Source organism: Drosophila sechellia, chromosome 3R, assembly GCF_004382195.2.
Source record: "Drosophila sechellia strain sech25 chromosome 3R, ASM438219v1, whole genome shotgun sequence".
Classification (NCBI taxonomy): domain Eukaryota; kingdom Metazoa; phylum Arthropoda; class Insecta; order Diptera; family Drosophilidae; genus Drosophila; species Drosophila sechellia.
In genome coordinates, this window is record NC_045952.1 from 14,490,597 (window position 1) to 14,514,987 (window position 24,391).

General features: G+C 40.9%; 3 protein-coding genes and 1 long non-coding RNA gene across 7 annotated transcripts in view; 1 reads left to right on the top strand and 3 right to left on the bottom strand.

Moving 5' to 3' along the window:
- The first annotated feature begins 53 nt into the window (after positions 1 to 53).
- Positions 54 to 4,805, top strand: LOC6606446 (neuropeptide CCHamide-1). Its single transcript, XM_002031214.2, has 4 exons — positions 54 to 311; positions 3,740 to 3,775; positions 3,862 to 3,908; positions 4,019 to 4,805. Exons 1-4 carry the CDS (start codon positions 248 to 250, stop codon positions 4,400 to 4,402), a joined length of 531 nt encoding a protein of 176 aa, XP_002031250.1. The 5' UTR covers positions 54 to 247; the 3' UTR covers positions 4,403 to 4,805.
- On the bottom strand, positions 3,216 to 4,101 carry LOC116801541. The gene is made up of 2 exons (XR_004362079.1): positions 4,009 to 4,101; positions 3,216 to 3,936 (listed from the first exon to the last, which is right to left on the bottom strand). It is a non-coding gene; the product is annotated as an uncharacterized LOC116801541 (long non-coding RNA).
- Positions 4,601 to 7,511, bottom strand: LOC6606447 (ecdysteroid-regulated 16 kDa protein). 2 transcript variants are annotated; one of them, XM_032721845.1, is made up of 3 exons: positions 7,435 to 7,511; positions 5,624 to 5,730; positions 4,601 to 5,218 (listed from the first exon to the last, which is right to left on the bottom strand). In XM_032721845.1, exons 2-3 carry the CDS (start codon positions 5,706 to 5,708, stop codon positions 4,824 to 4,826), a joined length of 480 nt encoding a protein of 159 aa, XP_032577736.1. In that variant the 5' UTR covers positions 5,709 to 5,730; positions 7,435 to 7,511; the 3' UTR covers positions 4,601 to 4,823. The 2 variants fall into 2 exon arrangements, with proteins under 2 accessions (XP_032577736.1, XP_002031251.1); XM_002031215.2 differs by lacking the exon at positions 7,435 to 7,511 and adding an exon at positions 6,158 to 6,269.
- A 1,395-nt stretch (positions 7,512 to 8,906) lies between these two features.
- The window catches only part of LOC6606448 (forkhead box protein O), a 30,504-nt gene continuing 15,019 nt past the window's right edge, over positions 8,907 to 24,391 (bottom strand). For 2 of the 3 annotated variants that reach the window (XM_032720676.1, XM_032720677.1), the window contains 7 exons: positions 17,182 to 17,474; positions 16,371 to 16,595; positions 15,928 to 16,126; positions 15,613 to 15,793; positions 15,369 to 15,493; positions 14,613 to 15,303; positions 8,907 to 9,900 (listed from right to left, as the gene is read on the bottom strand). In XM_032720676.1, coding sequence (XP_032576567.1) covers positions 14,902 to 15,303; positions 15,369 to 15,493; positions 15,613 to 15,793; positions 15,928 to 16,126; positions 16,371 to 16,595; positions 17,182 to 17,474 — 1,425 coding nt within the window. In that variant the 3' untranslated portion in view covers positions 8,907 to 9,900; positions 14,613 to 14,901. The remainder of the gene's footprint in view (positions 9,901 to 14,612; positions 15,304 to 15,368; positions 15,494 to 15,612; positions 15,794 to 15,927; positions 16,127 to 16,370; positions 16,596 to 17,181; positions 17,475 to 24,391) is intronic. The other variant, XM_032720678.1, reaches the window with a different exon arrangement.

Consider the following 24,391-nt stretch of genomic DNA (forward strand, 5'->3'; position numbering starts at 1 on the left):
GCGGTGCGTACCGTTCTTCTAAGCTATAAAAGCCGTTGGCCGACCGCACTTTGTTGGCAATTCGAAGAGCGTTGGCACCTGACTCTGATCAACAAGTGGCAAGTGGAAAGTAGAAAGTCCTAGTACGCGGTGAAGTGTTCGGTTTCTGAAAAGTTCACTAAAAGTTACCAAAAGAAAATTTCGAAAGAAAATTATAACTGACGTCGGACAATTTGCGTGCAGCTTGCGAAATAATATTTATTGAAAAATGTGGTACAGCAAGTGCAGTTGGACATTGGTAGTGTTGGTGGCGCTCTTTGCTCTCGTCACAGGTAAAATAATAATTTTAAAAATGTTTAAATGCTTTGTTATCTGAAACCTGTTTTTACACTTAAGCTCTAATCGAAAGTAACTCAGGATTATATTTAGATCGTGTTGAAGTAGAGCGTTATTTTAATGTCTGATATACATATGTACAATCATATATTTTTAATCTTTGAGATTCACTTTGAGATTACTTTCTTACTTGTTTAAAAAATGATTTTCTCAATTAAAACAGAAAATTGTTGTTCACACGTGAAATTGATTTAAAAAGGATTCCAATCATTATTTGTGGTTTTCTTATAAAAACATGCCAATTCTTGACATAATATGATAATCAGGATAAATAGGATTATACAGGAAAACTGGTGAAATTTGAGTTCTCATTGTCTATCATTTTTAATGTTTTTAAAAAAATTGAAAAATGGTGAGAAATAATTATCACAATAATTTAAACATAATTTTGTCTTAATCTAAAACATATATTTCAACAAAATTCCAGTAACACAAATTACCCCACCGAGTTGAATACTTTTGGGCGGAGGTGTTGATGAAATTAAATGTTTTGCTTAGTCACCTAGTTCGAAGAATTCAGGTGACTATCTAGACCATAAAAATACCAAACTACTAGCTGATTAACTAACTGGTAATACGTGTTATGAATATCATGGTCATCCGGGTAAACTCCAGCTCCCATTTTCCGATCACACCCCCCCTCCCTTTTCCATTTACGCCTCTAATCCGCTTTATCAGTTGGAGTTTTATGCACATTTTCCTGTTGATACGCCTTTGTTTGCTTGCCTGCCCGGCGGCTTCCCTTTTTGGGGTTTTTCTACGTACTTTCCTTACTCACTGCGAATGCAGACTACCAGGCGGAAACCCGGGGATCGGGGAAATCGGGCTTTCCACTGCTGGCTGGAGAGATCAGGGGCTCGATTTCACCATCGGAACGGACACATTCCCCTGCCAACACGCTTTTAACGCTTTCAATTGCCATCGTAAATTAATCCGAACTGCGTGGCAAACATCATCACACGGATAAAAAATATTTAGCAAGATCTTAATGGTTAAAGAATAAAGGATTTAAACACATTCCCTACTTTAAGTAAAAGGTTTTTATATATAAAAAAGTAGATCATATTTGTATGATCTGATATAACTTAATAAGTTCTTAAATTTTTTTTGAAATACATAAAAGAACACTCAAGGTAAAAATATATAAATAATGTTTTTAGCTGAAATAGAAACGAATGATTCCATCACATATTTTTCTCTGTGCATCCGTGACACTTTGGTAATGGAAATTCACGTAGTTTGGAAACCCACGGAGTTGCGTAAAGAGCGTCAGCAAGAATGGAAAAATAAAAGCCCAAGCCCATCCCGAACGTGTGAACGCGTCAAGCTGTGCCGCCTGCAGGCGTTGCAATTGTGGGTTTCGCCTCCGGTTAGATAGATACATATATACTGCCCCTCACTCCGCGATTCCCATGCAGATTGGCCATGGCCGAAAGAACTGCCTTCCTGCCGCGGAAAAATGCGAATTGGGTTAGGTTCAGGTCGAATGGCAATGGGCGAATTTGCCAAATTATTTTGTGAGTGTAGACGACAAGTTTATCTTGACAAATGACTATTTGGGTTTTCATGGTTTCAATTCATAACATCTGATCTGCCCTTCAATCAGTGAGCGAAATGCTGATAAGGCAAATAATTAATGCGTTCGTATAGAAATCGTGGATATATTAAATTTATATCAATAAATGCCTTTTCTCTCTAGCATAAATTTTGTTGATATCTCAGAATGTCATGACAAAATTATAATTAACAGCTCACTATTAAGCATTTAAAAAAAATTAAATCGGGGATTCCCCGAAAAAAATTAGACGACTCTTAGATAGCCGCAGTGCGTTATTAAGCCACTGCTGCTAAAATTCCCCATTAAATGGGGTTTTCTGTTAAATTGCGTCGCACTTTCAGGTCATAAAAATAGACATTATTCAGAAGTGGAGACGCCAACGCTGGCCAAGATCAAGGATATGGCTATTAAAATGCGCTGGTCAAGTTAATTAGGTATCTCTGCTGCTGACTGGGAAGGTCCATGGCATGGGTGTGGAATTCCATTGAAGAGGGCCATTAAAATGGGGGCTGGGAACTCGTTTAATGACAGCCCTTCGATGCGTCGACCCCAAAAAGGATTCGATGTCGGCAATCGCTATCTCTGATGGCCGCCATGGCTGTCAACAAGTGTGGGTTCCATATGCACGGCTACGCAGGGGCTGCCCGGCAACAATTAATCCACGGTTTAAGTAATTGACAAATGATTACGGGTTTGATATATGGCCAGGGTAGCAACAGCCGCACCAGGCATGATGGAAATCGTCTGGCCAGGCGGGCGTGTATACTATATGTATATTTATCTCGGCTTATGCAAACGCCAATTCCTCCGCCCCTCCTCCTGACCTTTTTGGGCCATCTGCGTCATGGAACTTGTTGCTATTTGGCGTAACTCCTGCTCTTTGTTGCAGATCCGCCTTCCAGGCGACTGACAGTTGCGCAAAGCGTATTCACATGCCTCACCAAGTGTCCTATGTCAACAGCTGAGTCCTCCTCCTTATTTCATGCTGATGCGTTGCCGTCCATTTGTATGATTAGTTCTGTGCCGCCACCTCTTCCACGTTCTTTTTTTGGCACACAATGCACGAGTGGCATCAAGGACATTGTGTAAGCCAGGACGTTATGAACAGCCACAGGTTGGACCTGCACGAGGATGAGCAGGTCAACTGGGTTGCTGGGAAATCTGAACTTGGGGGCAGAAGATTAGGCAGCGAGCAAGCGTTTGTAATATTTTTGGCAACAGTTATGCAATAATAAAATGTGGGGGTTACTTTAAATAAAAAAATTTTGATAAAGGCTTGTCATGCTTAATAAGAACATTTTTTATTTGTTAAAGTTCCTAAGAGATAATCAGATAGGAATTATATTATTGTATTTTGTGGTGTATCTTCCCACAGTGTTGTTGAATTTTTAAACTGCTGGGATGCAGGACTGCTACACCTTGAAGTGCCCAAGCCGAGTGCATTACTCAACCCACTCCGACTTGGCATATGAGTTCCATAATGGTCGCATTTATCATGGGTCGCGACATTAGCAGCCAAGCGCACACAATAAACTTGTGCTTTTTACACGGCAAGTAGCAGCCGAAGTAGCAGCAGCATCAATGGGATGCTGGTGAAAGTAGCTTTTACTATAGAACCGTAAAAAAAGTGAAAGTTTTAAAGCCCAGGCTTAGGCTCGCTGTGTGGTCGAAGCTACGCTGCTGTGCTGTGTAGGTTTTCAAACACCTGGCTGCGTTTCTAGCAAATTTACTCGCGCACAAAGTCTTAGAGCTGCGGCAACTGATGATGATTTATACTAAATTGGAAAAAATGTTGCATACTTTCAGGTTCCTGCCTGGAATACGGACATTCCTGTTGGGGAGGTAAGTGGTTCGCCGGCTAAGCTCTGACGCGAGCAGTTCATCACAACTGGTCCAGGAGTCGTGACTCATGTTTATGTATTCCACAGCTCATGGCAAGCGGTCCGGCGGGAAGGCGGTCATAGATGCCAAACAGGTAAGAGGGGAAAGGACATGAGAACGACCTTTGAGTATAGAAGGAATTAATTAGCTGAGAACTTACTCCTGCCTTCATTTTAATATAAACTTTGTTTTACCTTTTAACAGCATCCCTTGCCAAATTCATATGGCTTGGATAGCGTGGTGAAGCAACTGTACAACAACCAGAACAACCAGGACGAGGACAACAACGATGAGGACAGCAACAGCAACGCGAATGCGAATAGTGCCAACAACATACCACTGGCAGCTCCAGCCATTATAAGTCGTCGAGAGTCGGAGGATCGGCGAATCGGTGGCCTAAAGTGGGCGCAGCTGATGCGACAGTACCGCTACCAATTGCGCCAGTTGCAGGATCAGCAGCAGCAGGGGCGTGGCAGGGGCGGGCAGTACGATGCGGCAGCCGAGAGTTGGAGGAAACTGCAGCAGGCTCTGCAGGCTCAAATCGATGCCGACAATGAGAACAACTCGGGCTACGAGCTCACGAAGTGAACATTCCGAGGCCAGTTGCCAAATTGAAATTATGCAGATAACACGCTAGCTAAGCCAGAAGAACAAAGGGAAAAGCGAAATGAAAAGATATTTATCACACGCGAGATCATTGCATGCCGGGCATCAATTAACAAAAAAATCAATTTAAATCAATTAACGCAGTCGGAAGAAGAGATCGGAGCAGGCGCACTTAACACGTAAAATTCGTTGTGGTTTTTTATTATTAGACTTACTGAGCCGATCAGTGGAATCCTTTGGCCATATTGCGTCACTGGCTGGATGCCGCAATAATGGCCTGCTTCGTTTTCGTTCACTTAACCGTACTTAATCCCTAACTAAGCATATGCAGATACGCAGATACGATCTTAAGAATTACCACTAATAAAAGCTAACATTGAGTGCACTCGTCTGTATTTGTATTTTAAGCCTTGATTTTGGCGGGTATCTGGAAGCAGGCCGCATCCCCATGCTTATCGCCCAATCCCCAGTGGATCTCCAAGCTGACGGTTGGGTAGACGGGCAGGATCTTGAAGCTGTTCTTGTAGGTGTACACCTGGCCGGCCTTCAGGGGGCAGCCCACCTTCTTCTCGCCAGCCTCGTCGTAGATGTGCGGACAGGCGCTGGTGCCGTAGTATCCTGGAAACGGCAGCGGTACGTCCAGGATAATGCCCTGGATGTCGGAGGTCAGCTCCTGGAAGTCGCGCTCCGGCCGAATCTTCATCTGAATGCTGGCCTCCGTGTTGCGCTTCAGGATGCACTTGCTCTTGGGGCAATTGGAAATGGAGACGTCACCGGCAGCAAGGGCCTTGGATTTGGCTGGGCAGAAGAAGATTTATAGGTTTTATACAAAATAAATCAACAATAAAGAACACAAAAATCTGGAGTTGTTTCGACTAAAAACAACACTGCGTATGAGTTATCTTTAAAATTAAACCAAAACGTCTTAACAGTGGAATTTGTACTTTTGTTTTGTTAATATGTATATTTTGAGTTTTATAAAGCCTCTAAATCAAATTAACATAAAGTTATAAATGATACCTAGTTAAGTGTTAATTGGATTCCCAAGAAATATAATAAAAATTGATTATTCCCTTAATTAAGCCAGTATTCACTTTTAAAGCTTCAAGTTAAGGCAAAAGTGTGGCCTATTTTATTATAGTTCATCGACTTGTTAATTGTGCTGTTGGCTTTTAATTTTAAATTTATCTAGTTTTTACTTACATTTGGGGCACTGACTAACATCTGTGGACGACGTGAAGCCGATCAAAGCGGCAAAGATCAGAAATAATCCTGAGCTCAGCTTCATTCTGATGATGATGTTGTTGTGGCTAATTGTAAGAAAAGTAAGACGTAAATTAAAAGTAAATTGCTGGTCAACTAAATTGGACCCGGGCCGGCCGAGTTCGAGAGCTTTGGCCTGTTTGATAACACACTCGAGTGGTAATGGCCAAAAACCGGTTGCAGTTGGGCCAGTTGGAGCAAAAAATAAAATACGAAAGATCGACCTTGACTGCAAATCATCTCACGAAAATCACAAAAAAAAAAAAAAGTCGGCAATTACAACTTCGACAGCACAAGGCGACTTTTGTACGAGATACAAATCTTACAGTTCGATGGCAACTAGCTGGCACATACAAGTATAATAGATTTAAAATTTATAGATGCACTTAATTTGGTTTTGACTGCGAGAAGTTCTGTTTGCTCCCCTATTAGAGTCAATCATAGTGGAAAAGCCCTAGATGTATGCCAATTTACCACTTTTCCTGGCAATTGCTGTCAATTTCAGGTGGTTAGCTTGCAGGCTTTCAACGCGGAGCTCTCGGGAGCTAGTACTTTAAGCTACGAACGACGATCAGCAACTGAGCCACCGATCTCATCGCATGCTCATTTTATATATATAAAATCAACGCCGACTGCTGATTCACGGGCCTAATTGAGTACTGCCCATTTTCTTCGCCTGTCCGGCGTGCTAAGCGCTTAATTACATTAAGAAATGAAGACTATTAACGTTTATAGGCCATATCCATTTACTGTTTACATGTCAATGTTTTTGTTTATTAAGCCTAAACCTTAGAAGATAAGTAAAACCTGCTATATACTCTCTGTAATGAGAGGTCTATTAAAAGAACCTGAATTGAAAGAAAAACTTGATTTTTATGAATCTAACCAAATCATTTGATCATTACAATATTTTCTAAGAAAAATACTAGACACTTAGTCTCAGCAGTATAATCACTCATTTCTCACACAATTTCGACCTTAGATTTGACCATTTTTAGCCAGAGGCCAACAAAGGTGCGAATTGACTGCCTGCTTTAGGCCAAATGATCAAGTAACCGCGAAGTCTGGAGCCCATAAAAAGTTTAGCAAATCATTTTTGTGTGGCCCAAACAAACAAGAGTGCTTAAAATGCAAATTGCATTCAAATGAACACACATATAGACAACCAGATGCCATATAACATACGTATACAGTCTGAGATCGACTTGTGATATGATATCGTAGTCTTTAAGCCCTGTCAAGAGATCGCCAAACCGAAAATGTTGTCTCATTTGATATGCAAGGCAGCTCACTTACGTCTTCTGAGCAAACGCTTCAGTTTAGTTAAACTGTTTAAGAATTATCAACGCGATACCCTTTGTTCATGCTATCCAGGAAGTTGATGACTTGTTGAGTGTGACGCGCCCACTTTTAAGTTCATTCCAATTAGCATTTAGAAAGTCGAGCTTCCAACGAAACCGAGAACACAACAAAACGAATTGAAACCGAAATCGAAATCCAGTACTTTACGGAAATGAGACTACACACTCTCATATAAATAAGTATTGAGAGTTTAGAACACACAAACAAATAAATGTTAATAGTTGCCCTTTGCTGAATGCATATGATATAAAGGTGCTCTTTTACAAAAAAAAAACAGATTTGATATGCAAAAAGTTACGTCTTTTTGAGATTTTTAGTATATTCATACACTGTATGAAAATTAGAAATGCCACGCACGAATTACAGATTATATTTTAACCCGTTCTTACTTTAAAACTTTTTTGTTTTATTTTGAATAGGTGTGTTAACGCGCAACTGCAACGTTTGGAGCTTGAAATGCAACTGACAGATATTGAAACCGAAAGCTACGCCCAAATAGATAAAAATCCCACTGAACTGGCCGGTTTGTCTGGCCTGAAAAACTTTACACAATGCTGCAGAATTGAAAGTTTCCGGCCTTTTGTGGAGTAGGTATAGAGCTGTAGTGTTTCGAGCGGTCAACGTTCAATCAGTTGCTGCTCTCAGCTGAAATCGAGAGGAAAGTGAAGGAAACTCGTACTATTAGTTAGGAAATACTAACTGCGCTTTGCGTCTTTGTTGACACTTCGCATACGGAACGAGCTGGAAGTGGCAAATATTGGGGAAGTGTCAATGAATCGTCAGACTCGAAAGTCAAAACTATAACGATTATTTCCTATTGAAAAGTTACAATTATTTTGGTTTTAATGGTTCGAAACATACAAACTCATAAACAAATGTTAAAAAACGAATTTTCTTTCATTTCTTGTATATAGAGTTATTTTTCAGTGCATTCAAAGATGTTGCATGTATTCACCGCTAGGTGGCGCCAATTTTCATTTACATGCTACATTCTTTATACATCTTACACCACGTATACGCCGCTAGGTGTCGCCCCGCAAAATTTGACGTGTAAAAATATTGTGTAAGAACTTAAGCTTGTAAGGAAACAAATATAAATAAATATATATATATATAAAGTCTTTAAAATATTAGTTATTAAATATAAAGGTAAACTTACCTAAAAATAAACTTAGTGCGGAGCAAAAGAAAATTCATCTTTGATAATGATAATCACTGCGCTCGATATTAATCAAGCATCACAATCGATACGGACACAGCAATTTCGATATGATGACGAGGCTGTGGATTCGATTGGATTTGAGTACTTTGCGGTTGTGACTCATTTTCAATATCCGTGGGCTCAATGGTGGATCATAATCATTATCATTCCACATCCATGGGTTCTACAACAAGTTCGGCTTCGTAAAGGAGGAGGAGATCGCTTGAGTCGCTGCTTACTTGGTAGTAAGCTTTTGAGCTTGGTTCGCAGAGTTGATTTAACCTTCATATTGAAGGAAAATAATGAGTGAGTGTGAGCTAAATGCGCCTATTTAAGCGTCCTGCAGCAGAAAATGCACTTGGGAATTATAATCATTTCCAATTGGTACACTCAAAGTAAGTGAGCGAGATGCACTTGCTATCTCGCTCTCGCATTCTTCGTTCTTCCCATCCACATTCTTCTGCACACGCGCCACATCCGGTTTAACTAAGGAACTTTACGCGCGGGGGTCTTCCTTTGTTGTGGATCAACTGGCTAAACCGCGGCTTTATTAGAAAGCTTAACGGGCCAGAGGATGTGAGCTCGAATCCTACAAAGGACGAGCGTTTTTTTTTTCTTCTTTCAACAGCCCGTTCAAGCCCTGATTCAAAGATTAAGTTCTTCATTCTTATATTGAATCATCAGTTTATTCATCTTCACTCCGTTTTTGCATTTTAAATAGTATGAACTACATTTGAATTGTACAATCTAGTTAATAATTAACATTTAGCCCATAATAGTACACAATGATGCGCATGTATTTGCTTATTACTTTATTCTTTTCTTCTGCTGGGTTTTTGAGTTTTGTGGGTATTCTGTTATAATTTTGTATTTCTCTTTTGCCTATCAACATTTACATTTACTAATATATGAAATTAATTGTATTACACTCAAATCTTTGTTATAAGTCTACGATCTACATATGGATGTTGGAATATTTATGTAACAAAGGGTTTTATTTTCAAAGCCGAGCTGATCTGATGTGTGCTAACTAATCGGAGAATTTATTACGTATATCATTGCGAATCTTAAGCATAATTTTTACACAAGTTGTATTCTTCTTTAAGGGTTTTCTTTGCTCTTTATAGAAAAAAATATACAATTACAATTAGACCTTCAATTAAATACATTAATTAAGCATTAATTATTACATAGTTGTGCTAATTTCTTTTGTTTTTATTTTATATTTTTTGTTGCCGATTTCTTGTTTCTATTTTCCTCGATGACTGCTGGCTTGCAAATATTTTTCCATTTAGTTATCGAACATTTAGTTTACGTTTTACGCTGTTTCTTGTTGCTTATTATCAGTAGAAGTATTATTATTTGTGGGTTTCATTACGTCAAGGTTATTAAAATTAATATGTACAAAGTTGAACCTAATAACTAAACCGTGTTTTCAATTCAATTCAAATTTCCCTTCATTGGTGGCCAAAGATGTTTTCTCAACTTTCTGCCACTCAGAGAACTTCACAAATTGTAGCATCTAATTATTGGTGATTAATTGGTATTATTTGTATGCTTCGTTTCTATGTGTAATGCATAACTATATATTTGTAGTTATATATCTATGTATATGTATTGTATGTATGTTAGATTAGAAGCGACCAGATTTATCCTGAAACGAGACAAGAAATAGCTAAAGTTTAGTAAGTCACTTTATAATGCGAAATCTGGCAGTTAGCATTCCCATCTTGGGTAAATCAGCCCCAGATCAACACTTCATGAAAGGACAATCAGCTTGTTCCGAAATTGACCAAGACAGCCTCCCTCCCTAGTGGCTAATTTATGCAGGGATTTTTTTCGGGGCTCTAATAGCTTTTGACACTTGACAGAAATATTCATAAGCTGGCTGATGAGGGGGAGATAGAGCACTCGACACTTGCCCCTTCTGCGAATCTGGCAATTTTTATGCAAATTTCCACAAAGGACAAACTACAAACGGCCAGAATTATGCCATAAAAACGACGGCGCTAAACATTTAAAATAAGATCTTAGCCTCCTCAGCCCTCCGCAATAAATTCTCTCTTTTGCTGGCAAATTGTTGGCGCTCGAAGGACACATAAAAATCAAAGCTTCTCGCTTATCGCTGACAATTTTATTAGTTACAGCTTTAAATTATATTGTGTATGTAGATCACGCGCAGTTTTTATGGCCTGCAATTGAATTTTATGCGACACCCCGAGGACCAGAAATGGCGCGAAGGGAGTGTGAAGCCTACTTATGAGTGCTTTATGGCCGCCACTCCTTGGAGGCATTAAATTTTTTTTTTTTGTGTGTGACTGTGGCTGAGTGTGTGATTGACTGACTGTATGCCAAGGCGCTGATTAGATGTGCCACCGCGCCTCATCCCGCGGCATATTTACAGTGCCTTTCACGGACGGATTGGCAGGACGGACGGGAAGCCACCAGGTGTCCTTGTCGCCTCTGCCCTTTTCCGATTACTCCGACCATTTCTTCCGGCTGTCTTGCAGTTTATTACAAAACGCGCTGCCTGTTTGCTTTATAACTTACACAGAAAGAATAATGTGAGATACAATTTTTCATAGAATATCATTGTGTATTAATTTTGTAATTTTAATTGTGTGTTGGTAAGTCAAATTGGGTTGTAAAACAAATTTTGAAACTAATATCAAAAACAATTATAGTTAACATTTGTTTGCCAAATATGTCTCTCTGTGCAACGTAAGGTAACTGAGTTTGTGGTTGCTGCTGAAGGAGTGCTAGCTCCTGTCACGTCATTATCCTTTGTCCATGCAACAAGTGTTTAAATCGCTCGCAGAGCTTTATTTGTTTGAGCGTGCGTGCCAGTGTGTGTTTGTGTGTGTGTGGGTCCTTAAGGACCTTAAGCAGCTTGTACACAAGCCCTTTTCTCGCTTCCTGGCAATTGTTTTCCCTTCTCTGGGTCGGGGTGAAAAGCCATGGAAAGCGACCTCCGCATCGTGTTGAGTTAAGTGAGTGTAAATGCGGTTTGTTGCCACAAGGACCTTTCCGAACAGGTCCTTGCGTGCGTGTGTGTGTGTGCGAGAGAGTCGGAAAGTGTGTGTCTGGCCTCGCTTATCATTGTGGCCGCTGTTGGCAGCTTAAATGTTATTAAATTGCTGACAATTTGTATTATGAAGTGCCGCGTACATTTCCCCATGCTGACAAATTGATTTCCCGCTGCCGCCAGGATAATGAAATTTTCATTTGAATGCCGATGCAAGGGCGAAATTTAACTTCTGCCTTTTTCCGGCACTTGGACAATTAGTTCTGACACTTCTGCGGGAGCCGTCCAAACCTGTCCAAAGTTTGCCAAACAATCTGCGGGGATTAGCTCCCGCCGGACAAATCCTGTCGCTAATTCAATTTATTCAAACCTCCCTTCTTCGCGGCCACCCGCAGGGAATTTATTAATGATGCACTGGCATTAAAATTTAATCAAATGTGAGACGGAAAAAAGTTTTCGCTCTCTGAATAATTCAGCGAGTTGCGGACAAGTTTCAACACCTAAGCGAAAGTTCTGGTCCTCTTGAAGGTCCTGTGGCTGTCGGCTCTCGAATCCTGTTGCCACGGCATTTGACATAGGCCGCGGCAACGAAGCCGCACATTTTTCCCCATTTTTCTGCTCCTTTGGTTTTTTTTTCGTGTTTCCTTCTTTTTGTCAACTAATAAATTGCCTGAAAATGCCTTTGTGTTTCACGCGCGGTTTCACCAGGGCAACCAACCTGCACCCCCGTTAAATATGCACTGGAAGAAATCTAAATTGAGATTTCTCTTCAAATTCAAATACAAAATATAGTATTATTAAAAAAAAATTAATAATTAGAAACAATAATGAAAGGATTGAAAGATTTTGAAAACTGATATACCTAAAATATGTTTTAATATTACCAAACAATTTGTTCTTAGTTCTGATTTTGCAATTTGTAAGAGTGCATACCAAGAATAGAAGGTGGGGGGCATGCCCCACGGTGGCACAACCATCTGCAGCCATAATTTGAGTGTGACTTTATTATGTGTCAAGTCAGTCAATCTGCGGACGATGATGTGATTTCCCCCCGTCTCTCAAATTCCCCATCTCATTTTACAACATTTCAGCGTTTTATAGGCGAACTCCTGGGCAGATGTTGCGGCAAGTTATTGAGTGGCATGTGTCGTTGCTGGCTAATAAGACCGGAGAGCGCAGAAGCAGCCGCCGCTTAAAGTTATATTATTATTATATTTGAAGAATATATAATTCATTTAATGAAATATGAAATCAGCCTACGAACGCACACCGCTTGCAGGCAACTTTAAGATATTAGCATAATCAGAAAAGAACTTCTAGCGGCTGTCAGTTGGGTGAATTATGAAAAGTGAAAGAAATGGAAATCCGCTGCTGATGCTGATGCAATTCAAATTATTCACTCAAATGAAGCGGAGGCGGCGAAGAAAAAACCCCCGGCAAACACAAAAGTTTGCACTTGGCATAAATTTCTAAATCATTTCTTCCTCCTTTTTTTTTCTCTTCGAACCCCAATCCAAGTTGGCAATTTTATTTTATTAGCACGTCATGCGATTGGCGCCAAAACTTGACAAAGTTACAACTTGGTCCTTTAGCAAGTTGGTCCTTCCTTCGTTTGGCATTTCTTTTTCTGGTCGCTTTGCTGTTTTCTAATTGTTGGCTTACAGCACAACTTAGTGTGGAATTCAATTTGTGTGTGGCTAGGACAAAGGTTTTTTCCAAGGACCTTTTCTTTTTTTTTGCTCGATAAACTTCGGCACAAAGCAAAAATGCGCGGTGACAGTCGCCAGTTGTGACATTGAAATAGAATGGAACAAAAAAAGGAGAGAAACTCAAAGAATGTTAAGTAGTATCACAAATTACTGGATCAGATATGAGAGTAATTGAGATACCAGATAAAGTCCTTTGAGGATGTGGGGACTCAAAAGTGTAGACAAATCACATCAAATATTTAAGCTAAATATCTAACATTGAGAACGTTTTGTATGAAAATATATACTACCAATTAATATTATAAAAAATGTTTAATAAGAAATTCAATTGTTCAAGAAGGGATGTTCTTTAGCATTATTTAAAATTAATTCAAATGAGTGCGAACATATTCAAAGCCATGTATTCATTATTTGTAACTTCAAAAGCACATTTTTGGCATCGAACCCTGTCGAATCTCAGTTTTAAATCCCCGTCATTAAACAAACCCACCTCACCCATCTCAAAGTACCAGCTGTCAAGTCATCGTAATTTTTCAATATTAGCAGCGTTTAACACGCTTGATTTGAGCCGCACCCACACTGCCCACCTGGCCACTTGGCTCCCAGGTGGGTTGAGTGGGGAAATCGAGGGACTCGGGAGTTGGGTCAGATATCAGTGGCATGCATAAGTCAGCCTAAGGACGTAATTAATTTTTCAGCATTTGCTTTCGGACGCTAGTCCTGGCCCCTGGTCCCAAAAAGGACATCGCAGCAAATCGGGGGAGTTGCCTTGACGAATTTGCGCCGCGGTTTGCATGTGCTGAGATGCCTTCAGGCCATTTTCCCTTGGCTTCGCCATGCTTGGCCAGTCAAATTAGCGCGGAAACGGGGAAAAGGACACTTGGAGGCACGTATTCTTCGTCCTGGCCTGCCAAGGTAGCAGAGTGGCTCTTACATATTTTATGGCTTAGGTAAATTGACTTAATTTGCCATAATTTGAGTGAGCTCCGCGCGCGCCAACCTCTCACTTTAAAAGCACCCAAATTGAAAAGGACTTAAAGCAATTCCTCTTCACTCGATTTTACATTTTGTTTGTTGCTCTCCTGACAATGTATTATGATAATTGAACGAGTGTAATTGCCCTCAAGTAGCGAGCGAAATAAAAATCGAGCGGACACATAATAAGTACAAATTCCACGGCAGCGGAAAAGCAATACACCAAGTGAATGAAGTGAGTGTCCATAAAAGATTCATGGATGGAAGTGAAGTCAAGTGAAGACGATTTGTATATAAACAGGACACGAAATCGCTGCTTAAAAAGAAAAAGACCAGAAAGAAAAGCAACTGAAAATGGGGGAGTGGTTCCGGTCTGAGCCACTTTTTCACATTTTACATATTCATAAAATGTACGCCGTGAAATGACATTATTAACATAATTTATGCTGTCACATTGAATGCCTTTTAAGGACGATGAAGTTAATTGAAACCGAACGGTGCGGTGAACAGGATAACTTAAGTTTCTAAGCTTTAAGTTAAACTGATATTAAACTAATAATTAAAACCACTATCGTTTTAAGAAATCCTAGTATCCTTTATCCCTCATATGATGCATATTGTATTTAATATATTATTGCTTATATGCTGCAAACTTACTTTGTAAACTTTTTAGTGGCGGTCCAGCTGCGGCTCCTGCTTTCTGCTCACTGATCCTGCAGCTGCTGCATACCCGATAAAGACACCGACTCCGTATCCTCATCCTCGTTTCCAGTTTCCCAACCATCTGCGGTTGCTTACAACTCTTTACACTACGGTTCTTAGAATTAGCGTTTAAAGCGTTCCAATGGCGACACAAACAACACACACGCACGCACACAACAACGACGACTACCACCGGCTAACGATCGTCCTTGGGATTGGGATTACGATCGACCACCCGGTGCATCTAGTGCACCCAGGATGGTGGCGAGGTCACCACGCTGGGCTGCGAGTACTGCACCCGGGCATTCAGATTTGTGCTAACCGTTTGTGTTGCCAATTCCAGGCTGCTGCTGCCGTTGTTGTTATTATTTAGCAGCAACTGTTGCTGGTGCTGCTGATGCTGCTGTTGTTGCTGCTGCGCCTGCTGCTGTTGCTGTTGCTGCGCCTGCTGCTGCTGCTGTTGCAGCTGAGCCTGCAGCTGATTCAGACTGAGACTGCTGCCGGAATTGCTGCTTATGTTGCTGAGGTTGCTAATGTTGCTGATGCTCAGGGGCCCACTGCTGCTGTTGACCACGTTCGTGTTGACCGTGGCCAGCGGTATATTGATGTCCAGCAGGCCGCCGTAGCTCATCTCCTGCTGCAGCAGCTGTGGCAATGATTTATACACATTAGAGTATTTGAATGGATGATTTGGGTTCTCTAACCACTTACCTCCTCGACATTGCACTCGAGATTGCCCACGGGAAAGTTCTCCAGATTAAATTCGTCTATCGGCTGCGCCTCGTTGTTGAGCACCTCCAGGCATTGTCCTATCAAAGTAGAGGCGCAGTTATTATCTAGCATATCGCATCGATACAGGTGGAGTTTCATACACGGCAGACGGTTAGAGGGAAGATAAGCAGGATAGTGGCACAGATAAGAAGTGTGAAAATATAGCTGGGGCAGTCATAATTACCTTCCAAGCTGGTGGACATTTGTTGCTGCTGTTGCTGCTGCTGCTGCTGCACCATCAGAGCGGCAGTGTCCGCCGGACCATCGAGCACCACGTTGCTGTACGTGTTCAGGGAGTCCGAGGAGGGCTCGCTGTTTGGATAGGCGGGCGACATTGTTGTGGTTACTGAGTTCGGCGAGAGACCCTGAGAAATAGAGTATAATATTCGTTTAAACTGTTCAAAATGTATCTTTAAGATGTCGTTTTCTTTGAAGTGGAAATTTGGAGTAACCTTCTATTTCCGATCCTTTAAGGACCTAGTTTCTAGCTACTACTCACATCTCTTGCATTGTGCATGCAGCTGCAGTTGAGGGACCGGTGCAGCAGGCACTGCGATTGCGGCTGCAGCGTATTGTAGCCGGGGGCGGGGCCGTTGAGGGCGTAGGGCGACTGCTGCTGCTGCTGCCCCTGCTGATGCTGCGGCGGCTGATAGGGCGGGTGCGGGGGCTGCGAGGGGAGTCCCGAGGCGGCACTGAACCTGCTCCAACCGTACGATCGTTGGGTGGCAAGAACGAGAAGAGAAGGTGACTTTATAGATCGGTTTTATATTACGCGAAAAATATCTGAGGTCAGTCAACGTGCAAAGCTCGAGCTAGTTTGATTTTCTATACGGCATGCAATAAATTATATGAAACAACAAAAGGTTTGGTGGGACCGGGACATATTGTGTGACATATATGGGCACTTAAACAAACTGAGGTAAACAGCCATCGAGAACTGACCCTTGCTGCTGCTGGGTGCACAGCGTCAGCTCATCCGCCATGGTGCCCGTCAGCTCCTCGAGCGCCTGGGCGTGGGCCTGCGTCATCGTTGTGTTCTGGTAGTCGACGGGGAAACCCCAGTCGGGCTCGAGATCCAGCGCCCTAATGGGGCTCAGGCGTCCGCAGGAACTGGCATTGGATGAGGCGCGTTGCCGGAAATCGGGCGACAACTGGAAGCCACCGCCACTTTGTCATCGCAGGTAAAAATAAAAAAGAAAAAACAAGAGGAAAACAAATAAATAAAAATGTAATAAAAACGCATGTAAATTAAATTAAATAATCGTAGAACAAACTTATAGACAAGACTATAGAGTCGGCACAAGTGAAATGGGATCAAGAAGACTGTGAAACTTAAGCATATAATATCTATAATATCTATAAAAAAAGTATCTGGAGATCATGCTCTACAAGCGCTAGTTAGGCAACTAAACTAGATAATTATTATTAAATTAATTTTAAAAATCTTAAGCTCCTATCACCTCTAAAAACTAAAAATAAAACATGCTAGAGTTTTTAACAAAGAAAGTTAATTAAAGGACTTTCAAAAAGCTTTCTATATTTATAAGGTAATGCCTAAGATCCAGATTTTATATTTCGTTCTTGTTTTATGAAAAAATAATTAAGAAATATCTAAGAAGATATAATAGCAAGGAGTATCTATACAAGTTAGATTATGTGTAAATAACGCACTAAGAATCAAGAAATGCTAAGCAATTAACTAGTTCTATGATTTAATATACTCTACTATTTACTCATCGCATTTGATAGTTACCTGTGAAGCGGACTCTCGGGGAAGTGGTCCAGCCCCTCGCTGACGCTGCTGCTGGGCGAGGGCGTGGCATCGTTGAGGCCCACCACGCCCGCCTGACGCAGTGCCTCCACCCGCTTCTTGGCCCTGCCGCGCCGCTTCTCGTACCGGGACGTCTCCATGGAAGCGGCACGACGGCGCACAGACTTGCCGGGCTTGGCCTCCGGATTCAGCATCCACCAGGAGGACTTGCCGGTGCCCTCGTTTTGGACCCTCATAAAGCGGTTGTGCAGCGACAGATTGTGACGTATGGAGTTCTGTAACGAGATAAGAGAGAAACATATATATATTTTGCAAAAACCAAAAAAAAAAAATGAAAATATTGAATGTAAAAGAATTGCAAAATTTGCAAATCCTTGGGACTCATTGCGCTGATGTAACGATTTGTAAGCAATTGCTTCTTGGGTGGAAGGACAAGGCACTGCGCTTCCTTTTCGCCGCGCTTGTGTGCCATTCAATTGTCTGTCGACATTTTTATGGCTCGCAGTAGCAGAACGAACGTATATCCTCCACTCTCTAATTGGAAGATGTCTTCACCAGACCTCGTCGCCTGTCGCCGTCGTCGCTGTCAATTCATATTTTCCAACAATTGTCATAAATAACCGCGTGTAAGCAGCGTAATGACAGCGAATCGACATCGTCTACACAACCCAATCCCCCCTATCCGTCTCCTCAAATAACTCCCAATCCCGTCTAGGTGGAAAAAAGGACAATTACATGTCATGGCAGTGCTTAAAAAAAAGGAGAAGAAACAAATAGAATCAAACACGTTTAGTGTGGATTTGTCATCAGCTGTACTTTCCTTCTTTTTTTTTGTGCGGGAGCACACATACATAGGTATCGGGATGTCAAAAATTAGGATGGGACCACTGGCAGCCAGGCTAAATGGAGCATTACAAACTAAACTAACTGGTAAAGGCAACTTGCCGCAGATTCCACTTAACCATAAGTTCGCAGGGCACACACAGCGAAAATGTTTGAAATAAATCGTACAAAATTCATATCTTGTGGTATATTCAAACTATATTAAACATAAATCAAAATTGTAACTAATTAATACTTGTACCCACATTTTCCTGTAACCACTTTTAAAGGGAAGTATAATACTTTAATAATTTTTCTGGGTGGATCCAGCCCGCTTATCCCTTCAAAAAGACACCGAAAAAGCGATTGCGACGCGTCGCGACTCCAGGCGGCACATTGGCGCCATTTATCACCGTTGCCAGGACATGTGAGTGGGCGGTGGAGAATTAGAGGGCGGATGGGGGAGTGTGGGGTTTGGGGTTTCTGTCAGACGCCCGCCTGACGACGAAACCTGTTCGCAGACAGGAGCAACAGCCCCCAACTCCATGGACTTTCTAATACTTTGCGGGATTTGCTTTACCATTTTCACAGATTTTTTCCCTTTATTTGCGAAAACTTTTACTTGGCGTCAGTGGATGCTGCTTCTCTGTTGCGTCCGTCGTCCTGTAAGTCCTGTAATGACATTTTTGGTTTCGCTTTTGGCCCCCACATCTAATTTTACCCCCTTCGCATAAAGTTATCATTTTTATTTAAATGTTTAAGTGCGCCGCCAGCGGAGGCGTCTTTGCCATTTCCCATTTCATATTTCCCTCGCTCACAGTTGGCGTGTTCAAACATTTTCTTTTTCTTGGCAAACGTTCTGATTATGCTAATGGCCAGATTGCGGAATTATCCAACCAACTTCCGCCCAGGAACAGGATGTCCTCGGTTTGTGTGGGTGGGTGGTGAGTAATGAGAAATTATTTCTGGTATGGAAAGCGTGGAGGTATTTATTTGGATTTGAGTGGAAGGTGGAACATGGTCATCTAATCAAACTTTTATTTATCCGATTCTAAAATTGAAACTTTCTTTTTAAACTATTGCTTGAGGAATTTTCAAAAGTAATCACTTAGTTGTTACAGAAATGACAAACCTTAAAGACAAGTTCAAAGAGGGTTGTGCTTTAGGCATTCCAACTCAAGGCCATTAAATCAAGGCGAAATGCAAACAAATGGCATTCATAATTTATGGAACACACTTCATTGAATATTCATAAACTTAAATCTCGGCCAGAGAAAAAAGCCTAAAGAACGAGAGAGCATTCAGAACATTCACAACACATCTAACTAATTGGGCCTATTAAATCGAGAGAGAGATATATACGCAGCTCGGCGACAGCGACCACATGCCGACCAGATATACAGACTATATAGTAGTGGCAGTGATTACCAAGGAGCTGCATCATGTGCTGGAAAAATACACTCAGAAAAATAGGGGTCTCAAAAGGTTCAGTGCTTCAAACCTTGCTTAGAAAGTGCAGTTTAAAGCTTAAAGATTTTCCAGATTAACAGATTTATATAACTTTTGAACTATATTTAATTGGTCTCCCCGTTTTTGTCAGTGCATTTACACACATGTATGTAGGTCACCACATCGCCCCACTCTACAACATTCGCATCCATGGCAAACGCAGGAAAAGCAATCGGGGCAAAACTGGGCTTCCATTGAATTCACTTGGAGCGCCAAATGAGCAAAAACCCAGAAATGGAAATTTCATACATTTCTGGGGGAGAGTGGCTATATCGTAGTCAAGGATATGCGGATCCTTATTGTGTACAATTAATGTGCATCGAGCGTGAATCACAAGGAACTAAACCAAATTGAGTTGCCAGAGGAATTCACTAGTGACCCAAAATCGATGGGTGGAAATCGTAGTTAAAGTTTCCCGTTTGACCAATTACAATTATTACAGCAAAACTTTTATTTATGGGCGTGGAATCCAGCTCCCTGATTCATTTCTTTATAATTTATATGAGTAATTGGAGTGTGGAAGGGCGGGTCGCATCAGCAGCGGGGGGTAGCACTAAAATATATTAAATCTGCCAGCTCGTTTCATTTCAGTTTTTCCTATATACGTCGAGCAATCCCATTTTTTTTTCTCCTCCGGGGTGACTTGAGACTTTATCAGTCTCTGCTCTTGCCTTCCCCTTCCCCGCCATGAAGGCAACCCCTCACCATTGCTGCCCATGATACGCTGTCATCTCGTATCAAATATGCATATTTCATTGGGCCATTTGAGCGGCTTATTGGGGAAACGGAATCGCGACATGTGGCGCTAACTGGGTCGCCTCCAATGATCCATGTCTTCGAACAAGTGGCTTTCGAGGAGGTTTGAGTACCTTGTAGGCAAAGACCTTTAACCTAAGATCAAAATGTCACCGCTATGTCTTAATTCTTCTAATTAAACTTAAAAGAGCTTATAATATACTGTTTTCATGTACTTATAGCATATATTCAACGGTTTAAACTCTATTTGTGTGCTTAACTCATCATTTAATCCAAGTTTTTTGTTTGTTCCATTGCAGCGCGAATGTTCTGTGACCAAAAATATCAAACAAAACGCGAAAAAAAGCCAGATCTATATCAGTTTAGGGTAAACGGTTAACCTCTGAAAAGCGGGGAGAAGGTTTGGGGGGTTTGGGGCGGAGTTCCAGCGCCCCAATGCCAAACAGCTGCAGCTTTTCTCACACACAAATCAAATGAACCCACAGCACTCAATGGCAACACACACACACACATAGAGGCATAGAAAAAAAAAAAGATTATTCGCATTTAGATGTGAAATTGAGATATCAATTTTTGAAACGACACTCTTTCTAGCTGAATGTTCAGTGCCCTGCAAACAGGTTACTACTTCGCCAACCCCCCGATTCATTCGGCTAATTGCTGCCGACCAGGTTGAGCAGTTAAAATTTAATACCAAAAAAAAAAAAGATAAAAAACCAGTGAGAACAATAAATGGTTTGTAGTGACAACGTAAAGATACCCTCAGTAAAATAATCAATTTATTAAATTCTTTGATTAATTTACCCGTTCCGAGAAATCCAAAAATCGATTGTTATCCAATAAAAATTCTAAATTCAAAATACTTCGAAACCATTTAGATTTTATTGGTTTTTGAAGGTGTTGATCTGCAGCAATCACTTTTAATGCAGTAAATCGGATGATTAAGTTTAAAATTACATCCGTGAAGCAACAAATCATTCAAAATTATTAACCCATAATTTAGCTAATCCACATTTGCATTAAAAGTTTACCCTTGAACTCTCGAATAACCGCTTTAAAAAAAAAAAAACAGACCAGTAAGTTTGGTTTCCGATTTTTTTGCTGCCTCAATTGTTTGAACAAAACATTTTGTTCGACTGGCCAATTTGTAAACACTTGATCCCCGAGTGAACCAAAGACTAAAGACTAAACAAATCGGCCAGATACAATTTATGATGATGGCGATCTGGTTGAGGCTCTTGTCTCCCGGCTCTCAGGAGTATCTGCAGTCTGTTTACCCAAGACTAATTAATTGTTTAAACAATTTCAGCATTAGCAAGATGGCAGCAGACGATATTCGAGCAATTGTTTACCCCGAAAGATCATTGACAGTTGCCATTAAATGGCAAGCGATTTAGAAATCCATTTGGAATCGTATCACGATCGACGTACCCATTGGATACCGAGTGATTTCTGGCGCGTGTGCAACGAATTTAATGTGCCCAGATGCGAAGCCAATCAACACAATCGATAGAGCCTAATGCCCAATGGCACCTGTAATTGATTAGATAATGACCCAGTAATGACCTAGACCAAGTGAACACACAAAGTTCTGAATCGCGACCAATCGATCGGATATAGAAAGTAGCGCACTGTTTCGTCCATCGATCAAGTTAAGCCCTAAGCTGAAACAAAATGGCACTTTTAGCCCTACGTAAAGCTGGGCTAATTTAAAAGGGAAAATGGCTGAGAACTAGAAAAAACAGAAGTGTAAAAGTTGCTTCCTTTAAAGCCAGACCAAAATCAATATTTGAACAATTTCTATATCAAAAACACATTTGCAAGGCAACAAACAAAGCAAACAAATGCGAAATTCAAACTCTGGCAAACTAAATAAAAGAGCAATAGACATAGGACAAACACTGGGCCCTAGCAACTGATATAGACCAGCACGCTCCCTTCTTCTCCATATACTATATTGTAAAGATATGTGAGCACATAAAACACGCAGCATTATCATCGCAATGATGATGTGATGATATGATATGGAATGGCAAAAGTTTTCTCTTTCTACGGCTCAGTTTTGTCTGTTTCGATTTGGGGAGTTTACTTTCTCGCTTTTCTTTTTTTTTTTTTGGCAAACTTTTATGAATGCCAGTGGCATTGGTATAGAAAAGGATTCTGCAACAAAGCCGCCAAAGACGATTAATCGCAGGACACGTTGGCGCCTGCGTGCCAAACGGAAACGGAAATCAAATGACAAAAAATATACACACGGCCTTCCTGTCGCGATTCGATTGAATTTCACCTGGGCAACTTAAAGCAGGAAGACCCTTGCGGAAAAGGACTCACTCCAAAGGACTCAAAGCCAAAGTGAGTGGTGTCTGTCTGCCATTGAAGAGCGTTTTATAAGCAGTCCATAAGTGTCGCGTTTTATGAGCGACTACAAAGAATAGCAACGAAATGAATTCAGGAAAAGAAATGTTAAAAGAAACTGACTAACATATACACTTCTATTAGAAAAATAAGTTACAAGTAAGGTTTTGTATTGAAAGTATTATAAATCTAAAACATATCAGATGCATTGCTTTCTAAAATTCCAGCAAATACATTCGAAATGATAAAATTTTTAAATATATTTTGCAATAAAATAGAAACTCCCCTTCTTGCACAGAATACTTTCAAGTAGTGGCAATTGAGCTCTAAGCGAAGCTGAAAACCAACAAAAGGCCAACTCGAACTTTGGCAATTGCACTCCGCCAACGAAATCGGGCCAAATGATGTGCAATTTCTATATGACTATATATGTGCAAATATGGCAGTGAGTTTGGTTACTTAGTGCGGGCGAGGACATTGCCCCAAAAATTGCATGCAACAAAAATTGAAGCCAAGTTCATAAATGTGTTTGTGTCTGCTGCTTGGACATTTTGCGTCAAACTTTATGAAGCTCACTGGCACTCATTAGTTTTGGGGGGAAGGGAAAAAAAGGAGTGCGACATGGAAAGCCCTTGTGGCTGGTTGATAATACTCGGTATCCTGATTGATTATGTGTGCGGATTTTGGGGCAGGCGAGGCTTAAAGAGTCGCGCAACAAATTAAGTAACGATTGCCACTACGCTCCGCTTTAAGCGAGTTCTTTCTCCTTGCCACAAGGGGCGGCAGGCAAACAATTTGCACCAAACTTTATTTACGATCCAGTGTGGCCGCCCCATTAGTTTGCTTCCTTCCTTCCGATGCTACTCCCCGCCCACATTTTGGCCATTAACTGGACATGAATGACCTGCCTCATCCCCCAATCGAGTGATAAATGTGGGCGGAACTTGAGCAAGTGGTCTTTGAGCGACAATCAATGGGATTTGGAGTTGTCATCGTGGGTTTCTTGGTCGTGGCCACGCCCACCAGCCTGACGCCTTCGTGGGCAGGAAGTTTTAAAGTAGGAAAATAGATTATGATTTTATTAGCTGGCTGGTTATATATGAAGTTTCCTTGAATGTTCTACACAGTAAAAAGCGGAATCTCTATCTATCTTGGAATGCCTCCGTTCGTTCATTAAAAATACAACAATTAGTTATAGTAATGCAAAACTACTTATTTTTTAATGCAAATTATGTTTGCTTCCTTATTGTTTAGCTATTATTTTCATTTAATTTCCAGGGCATTACTCATTCGATCAAGTTGCAGTAGCCAGCACATTCTTAGATCTACTTTTTTAGCCTTTTGTTTCACTTTTATCGCTTTTGGTCATTACAAGAGATGAGAAGTTTGGTTGGCTTTATCGCTTATTTCTTATGATTATTGCATATTTATTGAGGTACAGCGACTTGACTTCGGCTTCTGCGTTGACAAAGTAAGACAAGCTTTTTTTTATGGCACCCAGCCCCCATATGAGATAATTTCTCAATAAATAATTTGCAATTTGGTTTTTTTTTCTAATTTTTTGCAAGCAAACCAGTTTGATTTGCGCTGCCTTGATTGGCAGCAGTTTTGATTTTAAATATATATATATTTATTAGAAAGCGGGCAAACAAAGAAGTTGATTAGAATGCCGAGAACGTTCATAACATATCAATAAGGCTTTTGTATATGAACAGCCTGGTTCTCGAAAGTCATAATTTGCAGGCAGAGG